The sequence below is a fragment of the Anticarsia gemmatalis genome, chromosome 17 (genome assembly GCF_050436995.1).
Source record: "Anticarsia gemmatalis isolate Benzon Research Colony breed Stoneville strain chromosome 17, ilAntGemm2 primary, whole genome shotgun sequence".
NCBI classification, from domain to species: domain Eukaryota; kingdom Metazoa; phylum Arthropoda; class Insecta; order Lepidoptera; family Erebidae; genus Anticarsia; species Anticarsia gemmatalis.
The window spans coordinates 9,545,472-9,563,677 of record NC_134761.1 but is presented as its reverse complement, the minus strand read 5'-3'; the positions used below and the strand labels follow the sequence as shown (position 1 = coordinate 9,563,677).

At 35.2% G+C, this 18,206-nt stretch overlaps 1 protein-coding gene across 2 annotated transcripts in view; it reads left to right on the top strand.

The window, feature by feature from the left end:
• Nucleotides 1–18,206, top strand: part of LOC142980068 (zwei Ig domain protein zig-8-like) — a 505,717-nt gene that overhangs the window by 482,528 nt on the left and 4,983 nt on the right. For both annotated transcript variants that reach the window (XM_076125351.1, XM_076125350.1), the window contains 3 exons: nucleotides 204–284; nucleotides 5,695–5,778; nucleotides 17,397–17,531. In XM_076125351.1, the coding sequence (XP_075981466.1) occupies nucleotides 204–284; nucleotides 5,695–5,778; nucleotides 17,397–17,531 (300 nt within the window). The remainder of the gene's footprint in view (nucleotides 1–203; nucleotides 285–5,694; nucleotides 5,779–17,396; nucleotides 17,532–18,206) is intronic.

The window sequence follows — 18,206 nt, the reverse complement described above, 5'->3', positions numbered from 1 at the left end:
CGTAATTCACTTAGTTGGTCAATTCACATAATTATACTTAATAATTTTCACTTTGTGGTCGTTGTAAATATTAAAATGCTGTCAACGATAAAAATCAGAGATACTGTAGATGTAACTCATTCCTAACTTAATATTTAAGTCGTACATATGAATTCTACACATAGTGGTATAAGAAATATACAAGTACTTTTTTCCATTTGCAGCAAGTGTCATGGATCAGAAAAAGAGACTGGCATATCCTGAGTTCTGGGAAATTCACATACACCAATGATGAAAGATTTCAGGTGAGTAAAGATACCTAACAGTTTAACATTTCATAGCTCAAGTATGGCAAAAAATGTCTACAGCCTAGGATTTTATTACTCACTCTCTGATAATACTTTACTTGCCTCGACCGTGTTCATATCTCACCGAAGGTAGAACTCTATCACTATTTTAGAAGGGCATCTTATATCATGATAAATATTTTTAATACCGCTACATATCCCTTTACGGAATATAATTAGTCTCTCAGCCAAATTTCATCTGAATAAATTCAGCAGTTTAATTACAAAACCGTACCACATAATTGCACAGACGTATTTAATTATTTATTAAGTATGCACAACAATAATTGTCAAAATCATGTCGAAACAACTTTATGCCGATAATTTAATATGAATGTTCCCATATTTATTGAATTGAATACGATATTTTCACCGCAAAACTAACAAATGTTTATTTGTGAACAAATAAAACTATTAATACAACCGTTTATTTCGTTATTTGGTATTAAAGTTCAAACATTTAATATTATATGGGATCGTTTGGTTAGTTTAGTGAATGTATTGGTTACACAATGATGTCTGCTGTCAATTTTATTTCATATTTATTATAGGGTTTACCGATGAAATGATCTGTCAACGATGTACCTTAATTGTTGTTGTTTGTTTGTCGTATGGTTAGTGGTCAACCTGGAGTCAAAGATTTGCAAGCCGCCCGAGAGGCCTTTGATATGGCGTAATGGCTGTTATCTTAGTAGACAACAACCGGGACCGACGTTTTACGTGCCTTCCGAAGCACGGAGACGCCCAGCTCAAATACCACTATGCGGTCACCCATCTATGGAATGACCGCGCCAAGGGTTGCTTAACTCACAAATCGTTTACCGACCGGTGAGCGCAACAAACATTCTATACAACACAGCCACTAGCCATACTTTAGCTATGTATCAAGTAGCTGCAGTCATCTGTAGGAAGGGTATTGTAGACTGTTATCTGCAAGCACACGAGTTACCAACAGCCTTGAGACGTAACTTATTCAACTGTGCATGATACTTGTTCTTAGTGGATGTAGTCTCGCAAGAACTCAAAAACTGCTTCATCGATTGAGGTGACATTCTAAGAGCCGGTCTGAGTTGGTTATAATTACAACTGGACATACAAAAGGCTTAATAGGGGCATAGAAAAATAACGTAATAGTCGAGACGGGCATCTAGTTCTTATAAAAGTAAAGTCTAAGGTAAAATATAAGCATATTCTATACAACACAGCTTCCAGACATGCTTTAGCTATGTATCAAGTACAGTCATCTGTAGGAAGGGTATTGTAGACTCCCTTATCTGCAAGCACACGAGTTACCAACAACCTTGAGTTGAAACTTGTTCGAGTGAGCACGTGAAAGAGATATATCGTGTTTGTAGTTATGTCTAGTGACGTCATAGAGTCGGGTGTTCTCAACCGATGAAAATGAGGAGGTTCTGTCAGCTCATCATTGTCTTTATCAGCTGATTCAACATTATGTTGGTCGGTACAGCTTGGTTTAATTGTAAAACCTATGCTGTATATTTGGTTTTATATAACAAGGCGCCCATAGCCAGTTGTGCCCACCGTTCGGTAAACTATCTGTGGGTTAAACAAACGTTGGCGTGGTCATTCCATAGATGGGTGACTTCATAGTGGTATTTGAACTGGGCGTCTAAAAGTCAGTCCCGGTTGTTGTCAATTAAGATAACAGTCGTTAAGCCATGACAAAGGCCTTCGGGCGGTTTCAACAACTTTGACACTAGGTTGACCACTAACCATACGATAAGAAGAAGACTGACTTTAAATAACAGTTCGAAATTTTAAAAAAAAACTAGATTTTTATTAAATTAACATAGAACCTACGATTTCCTCGTTCAAATGCTCAGTCTCCATTTAAACCACTACGGCTCTCAATTCACAAACCACATCAAATAAAATTAAAGCCATTACCATCAAAATAAAACAGGCTACTTTTATATATATTCTAATTGTAGGATAATACGCCGCCTGGGGCACAGTACCGTCACAGTACCATTGTCAATAGCCACTAAATTGTTCCGAATTTGGTCAGCCGCAAAATTAACGCCCTCAAATACTAACGAATATGTGATCCAGACCACACTCCGGCCCAATTTTGGGCACAAATGTGTCCGAATTACGAACAATTCAGCCATCATTGAAATTTTCGAGGCACCGGATGCTGTAATTATTTTAGAATAGCTAAGCCTCATTGCAGATCGCAATGGACCGGATGCGCTTTAATGAAATTAACTCCTATTAACGCTTGGAGATTATTCTGCTTGATGTTATGGTGTTTTAAGTCGCTGGAGTAAAGCGAAAACACTTACTAATTAAAATACTTTCACAATCGTTATACAATATTATGATTGCAGAGTTAAGTGTGTCTGTGTGTTAAACTCTCGCAGCTGAAGTACTGAACCGATTCTGATGAGATTTAGCAGACCGATAGCTTACATCTAAGGATAAGCTATAAATGCTATAGCCGAGCTGTAGATTTTAAATGGCTGTATATTTAAAATTATTTGTAAAAACAGAAATTATTGCCCGCAGTTTTTGTATTTATTTTCTATATAAAATAAAACAAATATATCAAAAAAACCTTTCTAAATTAAACAAAATACATGGATACAAAAACAAATCGCAACATCAACAGACCTGGAGCTCGAACTTCAAATAAATAGTTTTATTCCAACCACTAACGAATTTTGCTTGTTTCAACATAGACACAGGGAATGCCTCAAAAAAACATTAAATTCGCTACGTTTGTTTTATCCGTCTACTGTTGTTTTAACTCGGTTACTGTACAATTTATACGCGTCAACTTTCATAGATATACGTTCGTCCGAATGTAAGGCTTTGTTAAGGTTATGTTATACTCGAATAGCAAAATTGTAGCGATTTGTGGTGTAATGAATACGTGTTTTAAATCACTTACAAATAATTTCAAAGCGCTTATGACAAAGCGTTTACAGCCTTGTCTAAGGTATTTAGAGTGTCTTTACCAACTTTAACACTAAGATGGACAACTCCCTATCAATAGGACTGAAAGAAAGATAAAGTTTGAATTTGTATCATTCAGTTAAAAAGATATTTATTATTCGAAGTTAGTAATTAAAATCATCATCATCATCATCATCATCATTAGCCTGTGTCCATTTATTGCAAATGATTCAGGTAATCAAAAAGCTCTTAGATAAACCATCATTCGTGAACATACTGAACATAATATCTACGTTTTCAGATCTAGGGTGCTGGCCTAACCTGAAAAATAATTACCTAAACCTTTGACAGTTAAGATTACTTATACGTATAGTATTATTTGCTGTTCAGTTTCAAATAGTGGTATAATTTTGATTAATTAGAAATAAATATAACATTACAGCATTTTTCAAACAAACACATTCAAACTCAAGAAAAGTAATATAGAGAAACTTATCCGCTTCACAAACGAATCTCCCACTATGTCTGTTTCTTTACAATAAGCTGGTGTAATAAACGCAGCATGCAATTTCCTCGGACATGGTCGAAATGAGAATACGACGCGGCCAAATCGTTGTCATGTCTTATCGCATGTGACATATATTATGTTTTACATAACAATCTCTGAAGTTTGCATCTCTTTTTGTTTGACTCAAGTTTGCGTTATGAATTGTGTATGCTAGATTGCTTAGAGAATTTTATGACAGAAGAAAATTGAAATATTTAGGTTATGGAAATTAATTATACTGAATAATTACACTTAAAAGATGAAGAAATGAGTCTTATATTGTAAAATAAATCCATTGTAGCAATGTGGGTACTAAATATATTTTGAATACTGAACTTGAGGATTGTAGTTTTTATCGAAATTAGTTTAAAAAATAACATAATTTAATCGTTGTCATGTCTTATCGCATGTGACATATGTTTTACATAACAATCTCTACTACATTTTGCATCTCTTTTTGTATGACTCAAGTTTGTGTTATGAAAGCGTATGCTAGATTGCTTAGAAAATTTTATGACAGAAGAAAATTGAGATATTTAGGTTATGAAAATGAGGTTTATTAAAGATTTGAACTTAAAAGTCGAATAATTGTTAATCTATCTTAGTAATAGAAGTTTCTCAAAATTAATTTATGTTGATTAAAAGAACATTACTTATGGAATTGTCCAAATGCTGCAGTTACAATCGAAAATTGTATTGGTATAAATATAATTTTATATTATTTAACGGAAACATACAATGTACATTCTAAGACATACAATGTATTCCACCTCGACACCTAAAAGCCGCGTGAAGCGAGAGATCATCCAAAAATCCTCTTTCACCTTTGAGTCAAAATACGTTCCAAGCCCTTCAGTCTTAAACCCTGATCGGAATAACAAGCAGCTTCACGGAACCCTAAATATCATAAACAGAACTTCGCAAAAAACCGCTGACGCATATCTATACTAATATTATAAAGCTGAAGAGTTTGTTTGTTTGTTTGTTTGAACGCGCTAATCTCGGGAACTACTGGTCCGATTTGAAAAATTTTTTCAGTGTTGGATAGTACATTTATCGAGGAAGGCTTTAGGCTATATATCATTACGCTACGACCAATAGGAGCAGAGTACCAGAGCAAAATGTTACAAAAACGGGGAAAATTTTGTGACGCAAGCGAAGTTGCGCGGGTCAGCTAGTTTCATATCAACGTCGGCATAAAAACTCATTTTTGGGGAAAAAAAACTCGAATTACCCATTACTTTGTTTCGACAGCCTTTCGTCATTGGCCTTTCCGATTTCTGTCGAGTCAGCCCGATCGAGTGACAGTCTAGAATTCTACAGCCGAAGTCACTTCGCCAGTATTCGGGTTTTTGCTGACGTAACACTTAAGTTACGTTTGTTCGGTGTTTGTTGAAAATATTTCCATAAACGGGTTAGCTTCACGTTTTCACAAGTAATTTGTTTTTATTCGAAGGTATTTTTTTACATTTTTAGTACCTAGCTTTTATTGAAGGTCAGGTCGTGTAGGATAAAGATCTAAATTTTGTTAGCTGTTTGTAAGAAAAGTTGAATACTTTTATGTTTAAAACTGTTCTCATATTCGTATGAAAGGTTGGCTTTACTTTTCTTTATGAAAGTATAAATTTTTCTGTTTGTTTGTTTGTTTGTTTGTTTGCGACGCAAAATTTCTAGATACTTAATGAATTGAATTTCGTAAACAGTCATCTAATCTATACTTATCATTAAATTTCACATGAGTACAGTGACTGCCGTCGATTCAGATGAAATTAGGCAGAGCGACAATTAACATCCCTGTGTCCGACATTACACTATCTTTTTTTAGTATCGAAACATTTTTTTTAAATAAAACTCCTCAAATAAAAGCTATATTTTATAATAATTGGATGTAATATGTTGCAGGTGTTGCACGGCGAAGGTTCAGAAGACTGGACGCTACAAATCAAGTTCGTACAGAAACGCGACAACGGCACATATGAGTGTCAGGTGAGTTACTGTTATCGTCCAACTTTGTAGTTATTGCCGAGTTATGACGCACCTGTACTGTTTAAAACTATAGCTTAAGTGTGAGGTGATGTTCAGTTTTATACTTAAAAGTTTGCCCAATCGTTTGGGGGTAGACCATTGCCTAGCAGTGGAAAAAATAGAAATTGGGTCAAAAAAAACAAAATGTTTTAAATTTCACTTTGCTCCATCTCTACTCAGGACTTTACGTCCCGCTATTTTCAACTTTAGATCCATTTAATAAAGGGATCTACCTATCGCCTAAGAGTTACTGCTTATATTTTAATAAAATTTAGAAAAAAACACCTGAATCTAACCCGAGACATTGTAATCAGATCGCACTAAGAAGAAGGCACATAAACATAAACTTTAGGTTCCAATTTAAAGCGATAGAGCCTTAACACTATTGCTTAAAAAACTACCATCACTGTTGACAAGAATACACTTTAAGTAAACGTATTGTCAAAATGTCATTAAATACTGACAGTAAACAGTCCCAATTCAGAATCACATAAAAAATGTAATTCAACATTATTGTACAACAGAACAGCAATTTAATATATAGTCAATATACTTCGTAATCTAATAAAACATCGTAAAGAGAACGTTCAACTTATCAGTCAAATAAAATCAGTTTTGTAAAGAACTCTGACAAATGAATATTAAGCATTTCCCTAGCAACCGAGTAATCTTTGTATTGAAAAGGATAACGACATTAAAATGAGAGCAGTGAAGATGTTAGGTTATTGACCTTTAACGACTATCATTGGTTACCTTGGCAACCGTAATGTGTAGAAAAATATACGGAAAATTGTTTATTATCGAAATACGCAAGTTTTGACGAGTTGTCCTTCTGGTGGACACGGATCTCCGAAATGATAAAGTCTACCATGGTGGTCATCTCACATAAGGATTTCCTTGTTTCATATTAAAGCAGGTGATCATTGTTAACTTGGTTTGTATCCTAAGATGCTATTTTGGCTAACGCAATCGTATTGAAGAACCGAATTGACGAAGGTAGCATGAATGATAACGTTAATTTTAGTATAATATAATATGATAAAATAATTTAGGTAATAGGTAATTTTTATGACTTAGCACTATTCACTGTTTTTTAACACCCACGTAACTTCGTTAAGTGAAAAGTGTGTTGGCTTACGCCCTATAGCGTTTGTGTACACACGTTCATTAAACAAAGCCATAAAAAACTCTCATACAAAACTAATATCCTTATAGAATTAATACGTCCTTTTACGTTAAACAAAATATATTTTTCCCTAACCATTTCTGTAATGGTCCCATCCTGCTAACATTTGTCATAATAATGGTTCTTCTAACTTATGGCTGTTCCTATATCTTATGTTTTTCTTTTAGGATATTAGTTAGCAAATTGTTTGGGTGAACGCTAGTGAGATGAAAGTAGGTGGATTTAGAATTGAAACGAGGTTTTCTTGAAGAGATTTAAGTCTTGAGTTTAATAGAATTTCTGTCTATATTGGTTTCATGGAATGTCTTTAGCGTTTTAAATCGTGAAAATGAATATAATTTAATTTTGAAATTGAGTGTTTAAATGTCGTCTGTGGCTCAGTTGTTAATCTAGTCACCTCGCGGGTCTCGGTATCAATTCCCGCCCTGAACATTTTTTCTTGTGATCTGTTTTTGTTATTTCTGTGCGTACTTTGTACCCGTTGTTTGCATGTTTGTTAAGCTCTACATCTCACAAGACATGTCTATAATACGAGATTTGTCCTGAAACATCGACCAATAAAAGTTAGGAAGTCTTAGTCTCTTTAATATTTACTAGGCACTACGCCACGCTTGAACTGTATCGCGATTCTCTAATAGTCAACTACTACTGAGTATAAAGAGATTGACATTTAAAATGTACTACAAAATAATTGCTACGGCGCCCGCTAGAGGCGCTGATCAGTTTTTTTATAGCTCGCTGTTTGTCGATAGTCGATTTTTATAGAGAATTTCCACTCCCTTCCATTATTCTAGATTAACAAACATACAAAATAACACCTCAAGGAAACAATAGCAATAACGTTTAACAGTGAAACAACATTAATAAAATTAAATATTATTTCACAAGTTCCTAATGGCGGCGGCTTACATATACGTAAACGATTCACAAAATAGTTTTGTGGCAAAATTAAATTTAACAAAAGCACTTTCGTGAATGGTAATTGTGTTTCTAACGGGAACTAGTGCTGTGCTGCCACGGGAATACGGCTTTGTTTCTTATAATATACGCTAGTGATGTAATTTTATGTAAATTGGGAACGGGAAAATTGGAATTTGTAGTGTGTGTGATTTATAATATAAGGAATTATAGGATATACATTACGTAACGTCACGACTGTTATACCCGAAGGTGCAAGACAGGGGTGTATAAAAATCGCCCTTTTCAATAAGATCCAAGTTATTATGATAGGTTTTAATTAAAGGCTATATGGAAGTCAGAGATAGTTGCGTGGCTTTTGGTTTTTTTCATTGTGATTTTTTAAAGGATATGTCACGTATTGTATCCAGGTGTCGACTAACAGTTAGCTGGAGTGTTTTCTAAAAGGCAGACAAACAGTCAAAGGTTTTCTTTGTTAGTAGTGACCCAGTTAGACCTAGGTAGTTAGGACCTCGTATGTTATATTTAAAACTACCATAGTGTTTTGTTGTTCTGAGACATTTGATGGTACGTTCTGAAACATTATTTTTTTTGAAATATGAATCTTTTTTATCGCGATTTACTACTACTCTGGCAAATGTTGTCTAAAAAGCTAGTCAACTCCCATAATTGCTATGTACTTTTTAAATGGTAAACTTTCGATACTTAGTAGGTATCGATAGTAAAATTGAGTTACTGAATTGTCTCTCGCTATAAAAAATACTATTAAAATAGAAATAGATATTTGTTCTACAAACCCTTTAATCTCACCACTTTTAGAATAACAGCCTATTAGTTACAAATCCATATAAAAATACAACGAAAACATAATAATAACATGCTTAAAGGACATCAAAATACCCTTAAGGCGCTTACCGAATTTATCCAATATTTAAAAAGGTTTACATCTTACAAAAATAAAAGAAAAAAAACAAATATACTCTCTGGAAGCCGGCGTTATTAAAAACTAATGATCTCTTTGTGTATTTACAATTCCGGGCAGAATGTTGCGATGCCTTTGCCAATTTCGGAGAATAAAAGATAAGTATGTCGGCCGCCATATTTAATAAAATGTTTGTAATCCATACAATTTCATATGAAATACAATCAAATTAAACAACTTTTTATGATATTATTGTTTATATTTATGATGTTTCCGCACTGTTCTAAAATAGATAGTGTAATAAATTATATGTAGTTATTGCTGTTAAAAGGAAAATACCAACTGTGATTCTGAAAAATAAAAAGAATCTATCATCTTCTTGAAAATAAATATAATATCCAATTTCTACAGGTCCGATTATCGAATTTAATAGCCGCAAAGTGCCCACTTGAGGGAATATAACACGGAAAAATATTACATAAAAAGCAAAAATGTGACGATATTTAGTAAAAACCCGCAACGCGACGACAAGCCCATCTATCACTGCTCATCTATCAATTGGTTTACGGATAACCCACTCCGTATTGAAACAAATAAAAACACAAAATTCCGCGCACATTCTCGCAAAACCGGCGGATCTAATCCACACAACGCTCATCCGTAACAACGGCGTTCGTGAATATTTCCAATAGTAAACGCTCCGGCTGTTGCAGTAATATTAAAATTCGCCGGCAAAAAGCGTACAAAGATGTGATTTTAAAACGGTTTTCGCGCCGATCTTAATTGATTTCGCGCGAGCATTTTCGACGCTCTCCAAATCGGGTGTAGCGGAGTGTGAAATATAACAAAGGGTGATCCAATTTGGTCTCGATAATTTTTTTATTTAACACTGACGACAAGGGTAGGTTTAATTTGGGCGTTAATTAAAATTTTCGGCACTGGATTACGCTGCGATTTCTATAAATTTTATTCGGTATGGTAGGAATATAAAATGGTGGTCATGAGCGGGAATCGCAATCAGTCAGTAGGTATGTGTTTTCTGAATTTTTTATTGCGCTTTTTTTATGAATTTTCAACTGATGAAAACCAGTGTGCGTTGAGCGTTGTAATTGCGTCATCAGAGTGTATTCTTTATCGAAAATTGAAAGGATTTTTGATAAGCTGCGACTGTTGATGAATATTACAAAAGTTGAGCTCGATTGTATTATTTTCGTCTGAGGTTTTACATTATTTTTTCCGCACCGCACAAAATACAGAATAAGCTGAATCTTTATTTTTTTTTATATATTATCGTTTATGGCAGTAATTTATCTAGTATTCTAGCTATCGACAAAGCTTTTAAAATAACCAGCAGAAACCAACTTATAACTAGGGCAGAAGAAACAGCTAAACTCCAATGGTAAAAGCATTGACGTAGCCTACTCGTAACACAACTCTACACATTCTCTATTTGTGGATCGCACAAATAATTGTTCCGTGTGGTAATCGAACCCACGACCTTCCGACGCTATGGTAGCGGTGTGGCGACCTGAAACACTGCGCCACGACGGCAGCCATAGATAGCGATATTCAATAGAAATTTGCCCTCACCACTGTTAAGTCCTTTTTAATTATTTAAGGACGTGTGTTTCCTATTCGTTTCTCTTTGAAAATGCACTTTGTTCTGTTCAACAATTATTAAATCAATAGTTGTAAATACCAAGTCCCTGTTAGTCCAAGTCAGCGTATTAACTTATGCATAAAGCGAGCTATCATTTTGTCTAAGAATATCCATCGATCGAAACTTTATACTTGGCTGAATGCGAGACTTTTGCATGGAGGACAATGACTTGAATTTAAAATAGGAAAATTTTTTTGCAAAATATTTTGTCAGAAAATTTTGAGATTGGATCTTTTTTTCAATATGAAAGAGTGAAACCCTCACCCCAGAATACTTTCGACTGTTTAAATAGATTCCGTTCTTTCAAATTAGTATGCAGTTTATCTAACTTTACACCTATTATTTCACCGTCATCCTCTGAATTGCCGGAACGTAAAAATCTACGCTAAAATTAAGTAACGTAAGTGAGAAAATAATCCTGTTTTACTCATTATGCTTTTTTATATTAATAAGCTTTTCTTTAAAAATATCGTCGTCTTGCTCCAAAATTCTTCATCTTCGTCTTCACCTATGAAATGTAACATGTACGTAACGTAATAGAACATGTTAATAAGGTTGTTAGTAACAAGGTTTGCGTCAAGCGCCGCCGCAACAACACGGAGCTATCGCGTCATACTGACGTCGTAAGTTACGTGATATAGCACAGTAACGTTGCAGTAGGTGAAGTAGATACTACTGTTTGAGGACGCGAAGAAATGTATGGAAAAGAGACCTCGATTGCGCTTAATATGGGAAAGAATAAACAATGTTTTGAAAAAGAACTTGTTTGACCTCGTGATGAAGTTTACTAGTTCCACAATGCACTCATGAAAGTCTAACGAGAACAAACCGATTCTATAAAACTTGAGCGTTAGTGAAGCATCCTTCTCCAAAATCTCTTACCTTTATATGAAATGTATCGAGCACGTACGTGACGCCATATTAATAAAAAAAATGGGGTCTGAAAAATAGATGTTGGCCGATTCTCAGACCTACTCAATATGCTCACAAAATTTCATGAGAATCGGTCAAGCCGTTTCGGAGGAGTATGGCAACGAAAACTATGACATGAAACATCTATTTTTCATACCCTTAAGTGACAATATATTTTTTTTTATTTACATGGTAAAACAACGTTTGCCGAGTCAGCTAGTAATAATATAAAAGTCTACGAACTGAAACTTCTGTCCCATGTCTACAGCGTTGCAGTACATTACACCGCCACAACACATTCATAGCACGTAGGCCCTGATTGTTTTGTAGGCTCCGACATCACTTTGTTACTTGTAAACTATGTTCAGCTTTGTGCTCAATACAAGGGTTTATTTATAACAGATTGTGCTTACATTTCATTATGAGATTTTGTCTTTTTAATACTTCTGTTACTATAATTCGATTCTCCACCACTATCGACAACCGGGTAGCTATCGAGATTTTTTCTATGAAAATCCGATCAGCGCCATAACGGGCATCTTGGGAACTATTTTGGTAGTACATTTTAAATGTCAAACTTTCGATACTCGACATTACCGACTGTAGAGGATCGCGATGCTGCTCTATACATAAAAGTCACCAACCCCGTCTTAGAATGTCGCCAGCTTTATATTTAGGCGTTATTTAGCAGTCTACAAGTCGCCAACACGGTTCTTAAGAAGTAGGAAGTCGCCGACATAAAGTCGTCGACATTGTCGGCGTGTCAGCGATTTTCTTGGCTAGACTCATTATTAAAGGATTCAAGACCTCCTAATACTAGCCTCTGCTTCTGACAACGTCAAAATTCCATACATTTAGCAGTCTTGGGAAGAGGCCTTTTCCCAGTAGTGGAATGTCTTTTCCAACTATGAAATGCCTTTGCCCAGCTGTAGAATGTCCACAGACTAGAAGTAACAGTAACATAAAGCTGAAACAAAGTTAGAATAAAATATAATAAATCACAGTTTTCAATGTTTTTTGGGCGTGAGTTGTCAATAAATCGGACTTTGGTGTTTGTTTTGTTGTTTAACACGATTTAACGGACAATATCATTCATGTTTACTACATTCAACACTCATACTGCTATTGATTTCATTTAAACTTTAATCTTGTATATAATATATGTTATTTACCTAACTCCTCCGAAACGACTTGACCGATTCTCATAAAATTTTGTGAACATATATAGTAGGTCTGAAAATCGGTCAACATCTATTTTTCATACCCCTGAGTGGGTCGGCCGGGTCAGCTATTTTTATACTGTAATTTACTTAAAGAATACTTATACCTTAAATATTATACAATAGATAAATAAATTGATAGAGGCCAATTACAAGTTTTCATTTGTAGTTGATGGAGACAAACATACCTACATATTAAGCCGGGTCCAGATGAGAGTAACGAAATGTGAATTCTACGTATGGACGGCTCGCACTGTCTGTCTGGACCCGGCTTTATAGTTCTCAGAACTAAATGCTTGCAGTTGTCGCTAAAGCAAAACGGTTCCTAGAACTGAATTCTTGACAATGTAATAAAAGCATAGCGGAACTCAAATCCTTTTTCTTTCTAAGAAACAACAGAAACTTGTCACACGTTTCAAATCCTGGAAGGACATCATTTAAAATTGTTCAGATTTCACATTGAACGATGATATTCGGAAGGCAGTCGGAATAAGACATGTTCTTAAAACGCTTGCTTAGGACTCGAAAGTTTCTTTAATACCCAATTATAAAACATACATAGGCAGTGCTGGCAAGGACCAAAGGCATCAGTCATCAATTATGAGCATCACATTATATAGCCAGAGTTTTATCAAAAATAGATATTTCCGGATCTATCAAGCGTGGGTTTTTGTAGGCGTGAAAATAATTTCAGATAATCAAAAAATAAACAGCCTGTCCTTAAGGCAATTAGTTTGAAAGGTCTTTGCCTGACACACCCACACAAGAAAAATAATTCTACCACAACACCAAAAACAAATAGCAATGAAAATATTATCACTATCGATGGGAACTTACACGGGGGTCACGTATCTCTGTTGACAACCATTTGAAAGCCGCTGCTGTACATTGTATTATTCCGTTAAATTATAGTGATTAACACGTTACATCAAGGCAGCAATGTAACGAATAGTAACCATCAATTTGACGTAAACTAGTTGTCAACCCAAATGTGTGATAAGCATACAGGCCTGCCGAATAATACACAAACAGTGGCTCGATTCTCTACTACTATCGACCACCGACAACCGGCTAACTATCGAGAAATTTTACACGAAAATCTGTTTAGTAACTCTAGCGGGCTCCGTAAGAAATTTTATAGTAGTGCATTTTAGATGTCAAGCTTTCGATATTTGACAGTGCCGACTGTAGAGAATTGCGCTACTGAAAGACATTTACGTCTGACGGAAGTAAGTGAAATGGTGTAAGCTTGTACGTACATCAGGCGTAATAATAAAAGTATATCTTTCAAGTCTAAAGCCTCTTCAGCAAACTTTCCTCAATATTTGCCGCAAATCCAGACAAAAGCAATGCCGCGTATTATCTAATAGGCGCTACAATTTTCACGAAAATTCAGCCTTCACAAAAAATATTCTCCCCGCATTTAGATTTATTGCCCGTACGCGCGTCTGTTTGCCGAAATACCTCGAATTTAACTCAAATATGGTTAAGGTGTGTTTACATATTGTGGAATTTCTTGAGCGACTGGTCGTCTGATCAGTTGACTGTTTGAATGACAGCTGATTATTCATTTGTTAGACTTGCCACACCGATACAGTAGCTCGATTCTCTACTACTATCAACTACCGACAACCGAACTGTCATGGAGAAATTTTGTATGAAAATCTGATCAGCGCCTGACGGGCGTCGAAGAGACCTTTTTGGCAGTACATTCTAAATGTCAAAATGTCGATAGCTAGCCGGTTATCGGTAGTCGATAGTGGTAGAGAATCGAGGTACTGTTGACTGTTTGAATGACAGCTGATTATTCATTTGTTTCACTTACCACAACGATGCATTTCAAAGTTCTACGCACTATTTCACTGAGAATAGGAGCTCATGCTTCTTTGTTTTTGCTTTAGGGAGCAATGCTCTTTCCAAAAGGTAGATATGACAATTGATCCAACTTTGTATTGTTATTTGAAAGTTCAATAAGACATATACAGTTAGTTGTCTTTCACTTAGTACCCATTAGTCATTTACAATAAGATGGTTTTAGATGAAAGGCGTAGTAATTTTCATTGCCTGTCTTCCAAAATAAGTAAGCTTTTACTCAAACACATGTAAAGAAACGCTAATGTCTATAGAAGCAATTTGACGAAATGTCGCTCAAAATACAAAAAGACGTTTCATATAACTCGGCGTGTGAAAACCTCTTAAAAAGAATACCTACTGAATATTGTCTTGTGCTAAAGCGAGTCTTGTCTAAATACCTATTGTGTTTCCCTTAAGAATTCGCTTTACGACATATATTTATACTCTGCTATTGAATTTGATGGGGATTATATTTTTGGATTGATGGCTTCTTTTACGTTGCCCATTTGAAGGTAACTTCCATTTCCTTTTTTTCTGTCTGCGTCGTTATTTAGGGCGTTGACTTCTTTACTTGTACTAAAAACGGCTGGTTATCAAAGAGTTTTTAAGAAATATATGACTTCTGAGAAAATCGGAGATCATTTTGTAACACATAATTATGTCGCACCATTAAAAATTCTTTAAAAGTCTACTAAAACTGTGTCTTGCGCAGTAATAATACAGGTTTAAAATGTCATACAAAATCAAGTAGGGCTAATTTTACAGATTTTGAATATTTTATAATTAGTAGGCAGACAGAAAGCCGACCATTCTTCAATACGCCAAATCATTAACTGAATTATTCACGTAGATTATTTTAATCTATTCCAATACAGAAACTTTTCTCAAGAGAAATCGTACTCCTCAAACTCAATTGCTTATAAACGGGCTTCATTTTTTCAACTCCAACATATTGAACGAAATCCTTTCGACGCGATGTGAAATCATTTTCCTTATGTAAATGTTCAACATCTGCATAGTACGTTTTAAAATATCCAGCCATTTGACGGTGGAATCTTGTTATTTTTATTGTTCCAGCGATAACAAGGCGGGAGGCTTAATCCTGTATATGGAGAAGAAAATCAAACGTCTTTTTTGTTTAGAAGTATCGCCTTCGGAATTCGATTAGGGAAATTATGAGAGCGCTAATCTGTGTTCGTGTGAGGTTTCGTTTGATATTTAAATAAGCCTGTTGTACTTATTTATTATATGTTTACTTTTTGAAGTTTTATTTTCAAGGTTTTGCTTTCAAGGTCGAACTAGAAATGCGTGTGTCAGATATTGATTTTAGCTCTCACATACAGTCTGTCTTAATAAAAAGCGTTCTTAGTATTATCGGCTTTTCGATCTAGGTAGTCATTCCTGTACCTTCCTGTGCATTCGTGTCTTTTTTAAAAACATCACTTAGCATGATCATAACATCACTATAATGCCGATTTGTCAGAGGCCTTTTCACATTCGGGTTCCCACTCTCGGACAACAAACTAATCTTCATTAGTTAATTCGTCAGAGACTGTAGTTGCCATCTAAGCCAAGCGTTACCTTAATAACTGTTAGAAATGAAGGATAGGTTATTTCACAAGCCAGCTATAATTGAACAACGGTTTCCAGTTACGTTGTTATATGAGTCGTTGAAAGTTGGTAACAGTTAACGTTAACTAGGTTATAGACCAAAAACTTAGTAGAGAGCCTTATATGAAGGTAAGGAGGCATACAAAATTTAGAATTTAGAACGGTAGCACGATTCTGTACTTTTGGGTATTGAAAGTTGACCTTTAAAATGTACTGCCAAAATAGTTTCTACGACGCCCGCTAGAGGCGCTGAACCGATTGTCATACAATTTTTTTTGACGGTAGTCGATAGTGGCAGAGAATCGAGGTACTTACCTTTTTGCTACAACTATATAATTTTGGAAATACAAAACCCATGACAGCATGTTTTTGAAAAGAAAACACGCTGTGCCGACACAGTTATCGTGGGATAAGGACCAGACAAAGTACTATAAATTATCTACTTATTACTAGCTGACCCGCACAACTTCGCTTGCGTCACATAAGAGTGAATGGATTAGAGTCTTCCCCGTTTTTGTAACATTTTTCGTTGCTGGTCCGCTCCTAATGGTCGTAGCGTGATGTTATATAGCCTATAGCCTTTCTCGATAAATAGGCTATCCAACAGTAAAATAATTTATCAAGTCACATCAGTAGTTCTTGAGATTAGCGCGTTCAAACAAATAAACAAACTCTTCAGCTTTATAATATTAGTATAGATATTGTGCAAACCAAGGCTGTCTAAGTTACTGGACTGTAGTAACAACGTGATTGAGAGGTCTGGTGACGATCGATCGGTTTGCAACATTGAGAAGTCGTAGAAAGGCTTGCTTGCAGTTTCTAGTGCATTGTAAAACTGGAAACGTAAAGCTGTTGAAGTTTTGTGGCAAGACTTGGGATGCCAAGTTGGAGGCTTAAATCTGGAGTTAGTAGGTACTTTTATGTGTTGTTGAAATTTCAAAAAATAAAAAAGGTATTTCATGCCTTAAATATTGAGAAAAATGAAGGTAGGGCTAAGTTCGCGGTGGATATTACAGGTTAAAAGAACTGTCTTTGTCGCGACTTTTTGTTGTTAATAGTTTTATAAGGGGAGGATATATTTGCCTTAAACGTAGGCGTGTAAGTTTAATCTTCATATTTTATGGACGTATTCGTCTATAAAATTATAAAATCAAATGGCTCGTCGATATTCAAGCTCGAAATAAGGTTTTTATGAAAGGTCGTAACTACTTATTTTGTGTAAAATAAAAGAAAATGCAAGAATCTGTCTTTTACTTCCAATCGTATATAACTTAGGCTGCTATGTATTGTTTGCAGGTATCGACTCGCACGGGAATCGTATCCCACTACGTGCGGCTACAGATCGTGGTGCCAGAAGCCTTCATCCTTGGCTCTGGAGAACACCACGTGGATCTCGGCAGCGTCATACACCTTATATGCATTGTGGAGAAGGTAAGGGTAAACGACAACTTTGTAAATCAATGTTCTATAATAATATAATATCATAATAGCCGCATTCAGACTGAGCGAAGTAGTATCTCGGTCTCTTTTCTTTTGAACTGAAAGAAGCAAGGCCGACATATTGTCTCACAAGACTACTCTTTCAGTCTGCACGCCGGTCATCTTGATTGAATAGAATCGTGATTTCGCTTTTAGCATGCATGTCTTTAGATTGATTTAGGCAAATGGAGTAAATATTTATGAGATACACAAACTCATAATTCGGCTAAAATTTTCCTAGAAGCTTTTGATTTTGAAATCCAAATAACATGACAAAAAAAAATAAGTTTAAGTTACCTTAAAATTAGCGTTCATTATAGATTTGTTTAGGCTGATCTCTAATATAAGGTGCTTTAACCTCCTGCACAGCCTAAAATCTAGATCAACCTTAATCAGCTAGTCTAGAATCTCAACTATGAATATTTCATCAATTTTACTTTTCTCGTTCCCGACACTCCTTTAATTGCGTCTAAAACCAACGTTACAAGAATAATTACAGTGGAAATTTTGAACGAAAGAAGAAAAAATATAAAACGGAACTAATTGGTTGTTTAACAAAAAAAATAATATTAAACTTGGTCGTTTTCTTTTCGGACATTTTTCTTAACGAGCGGCTTTAATGTTCGT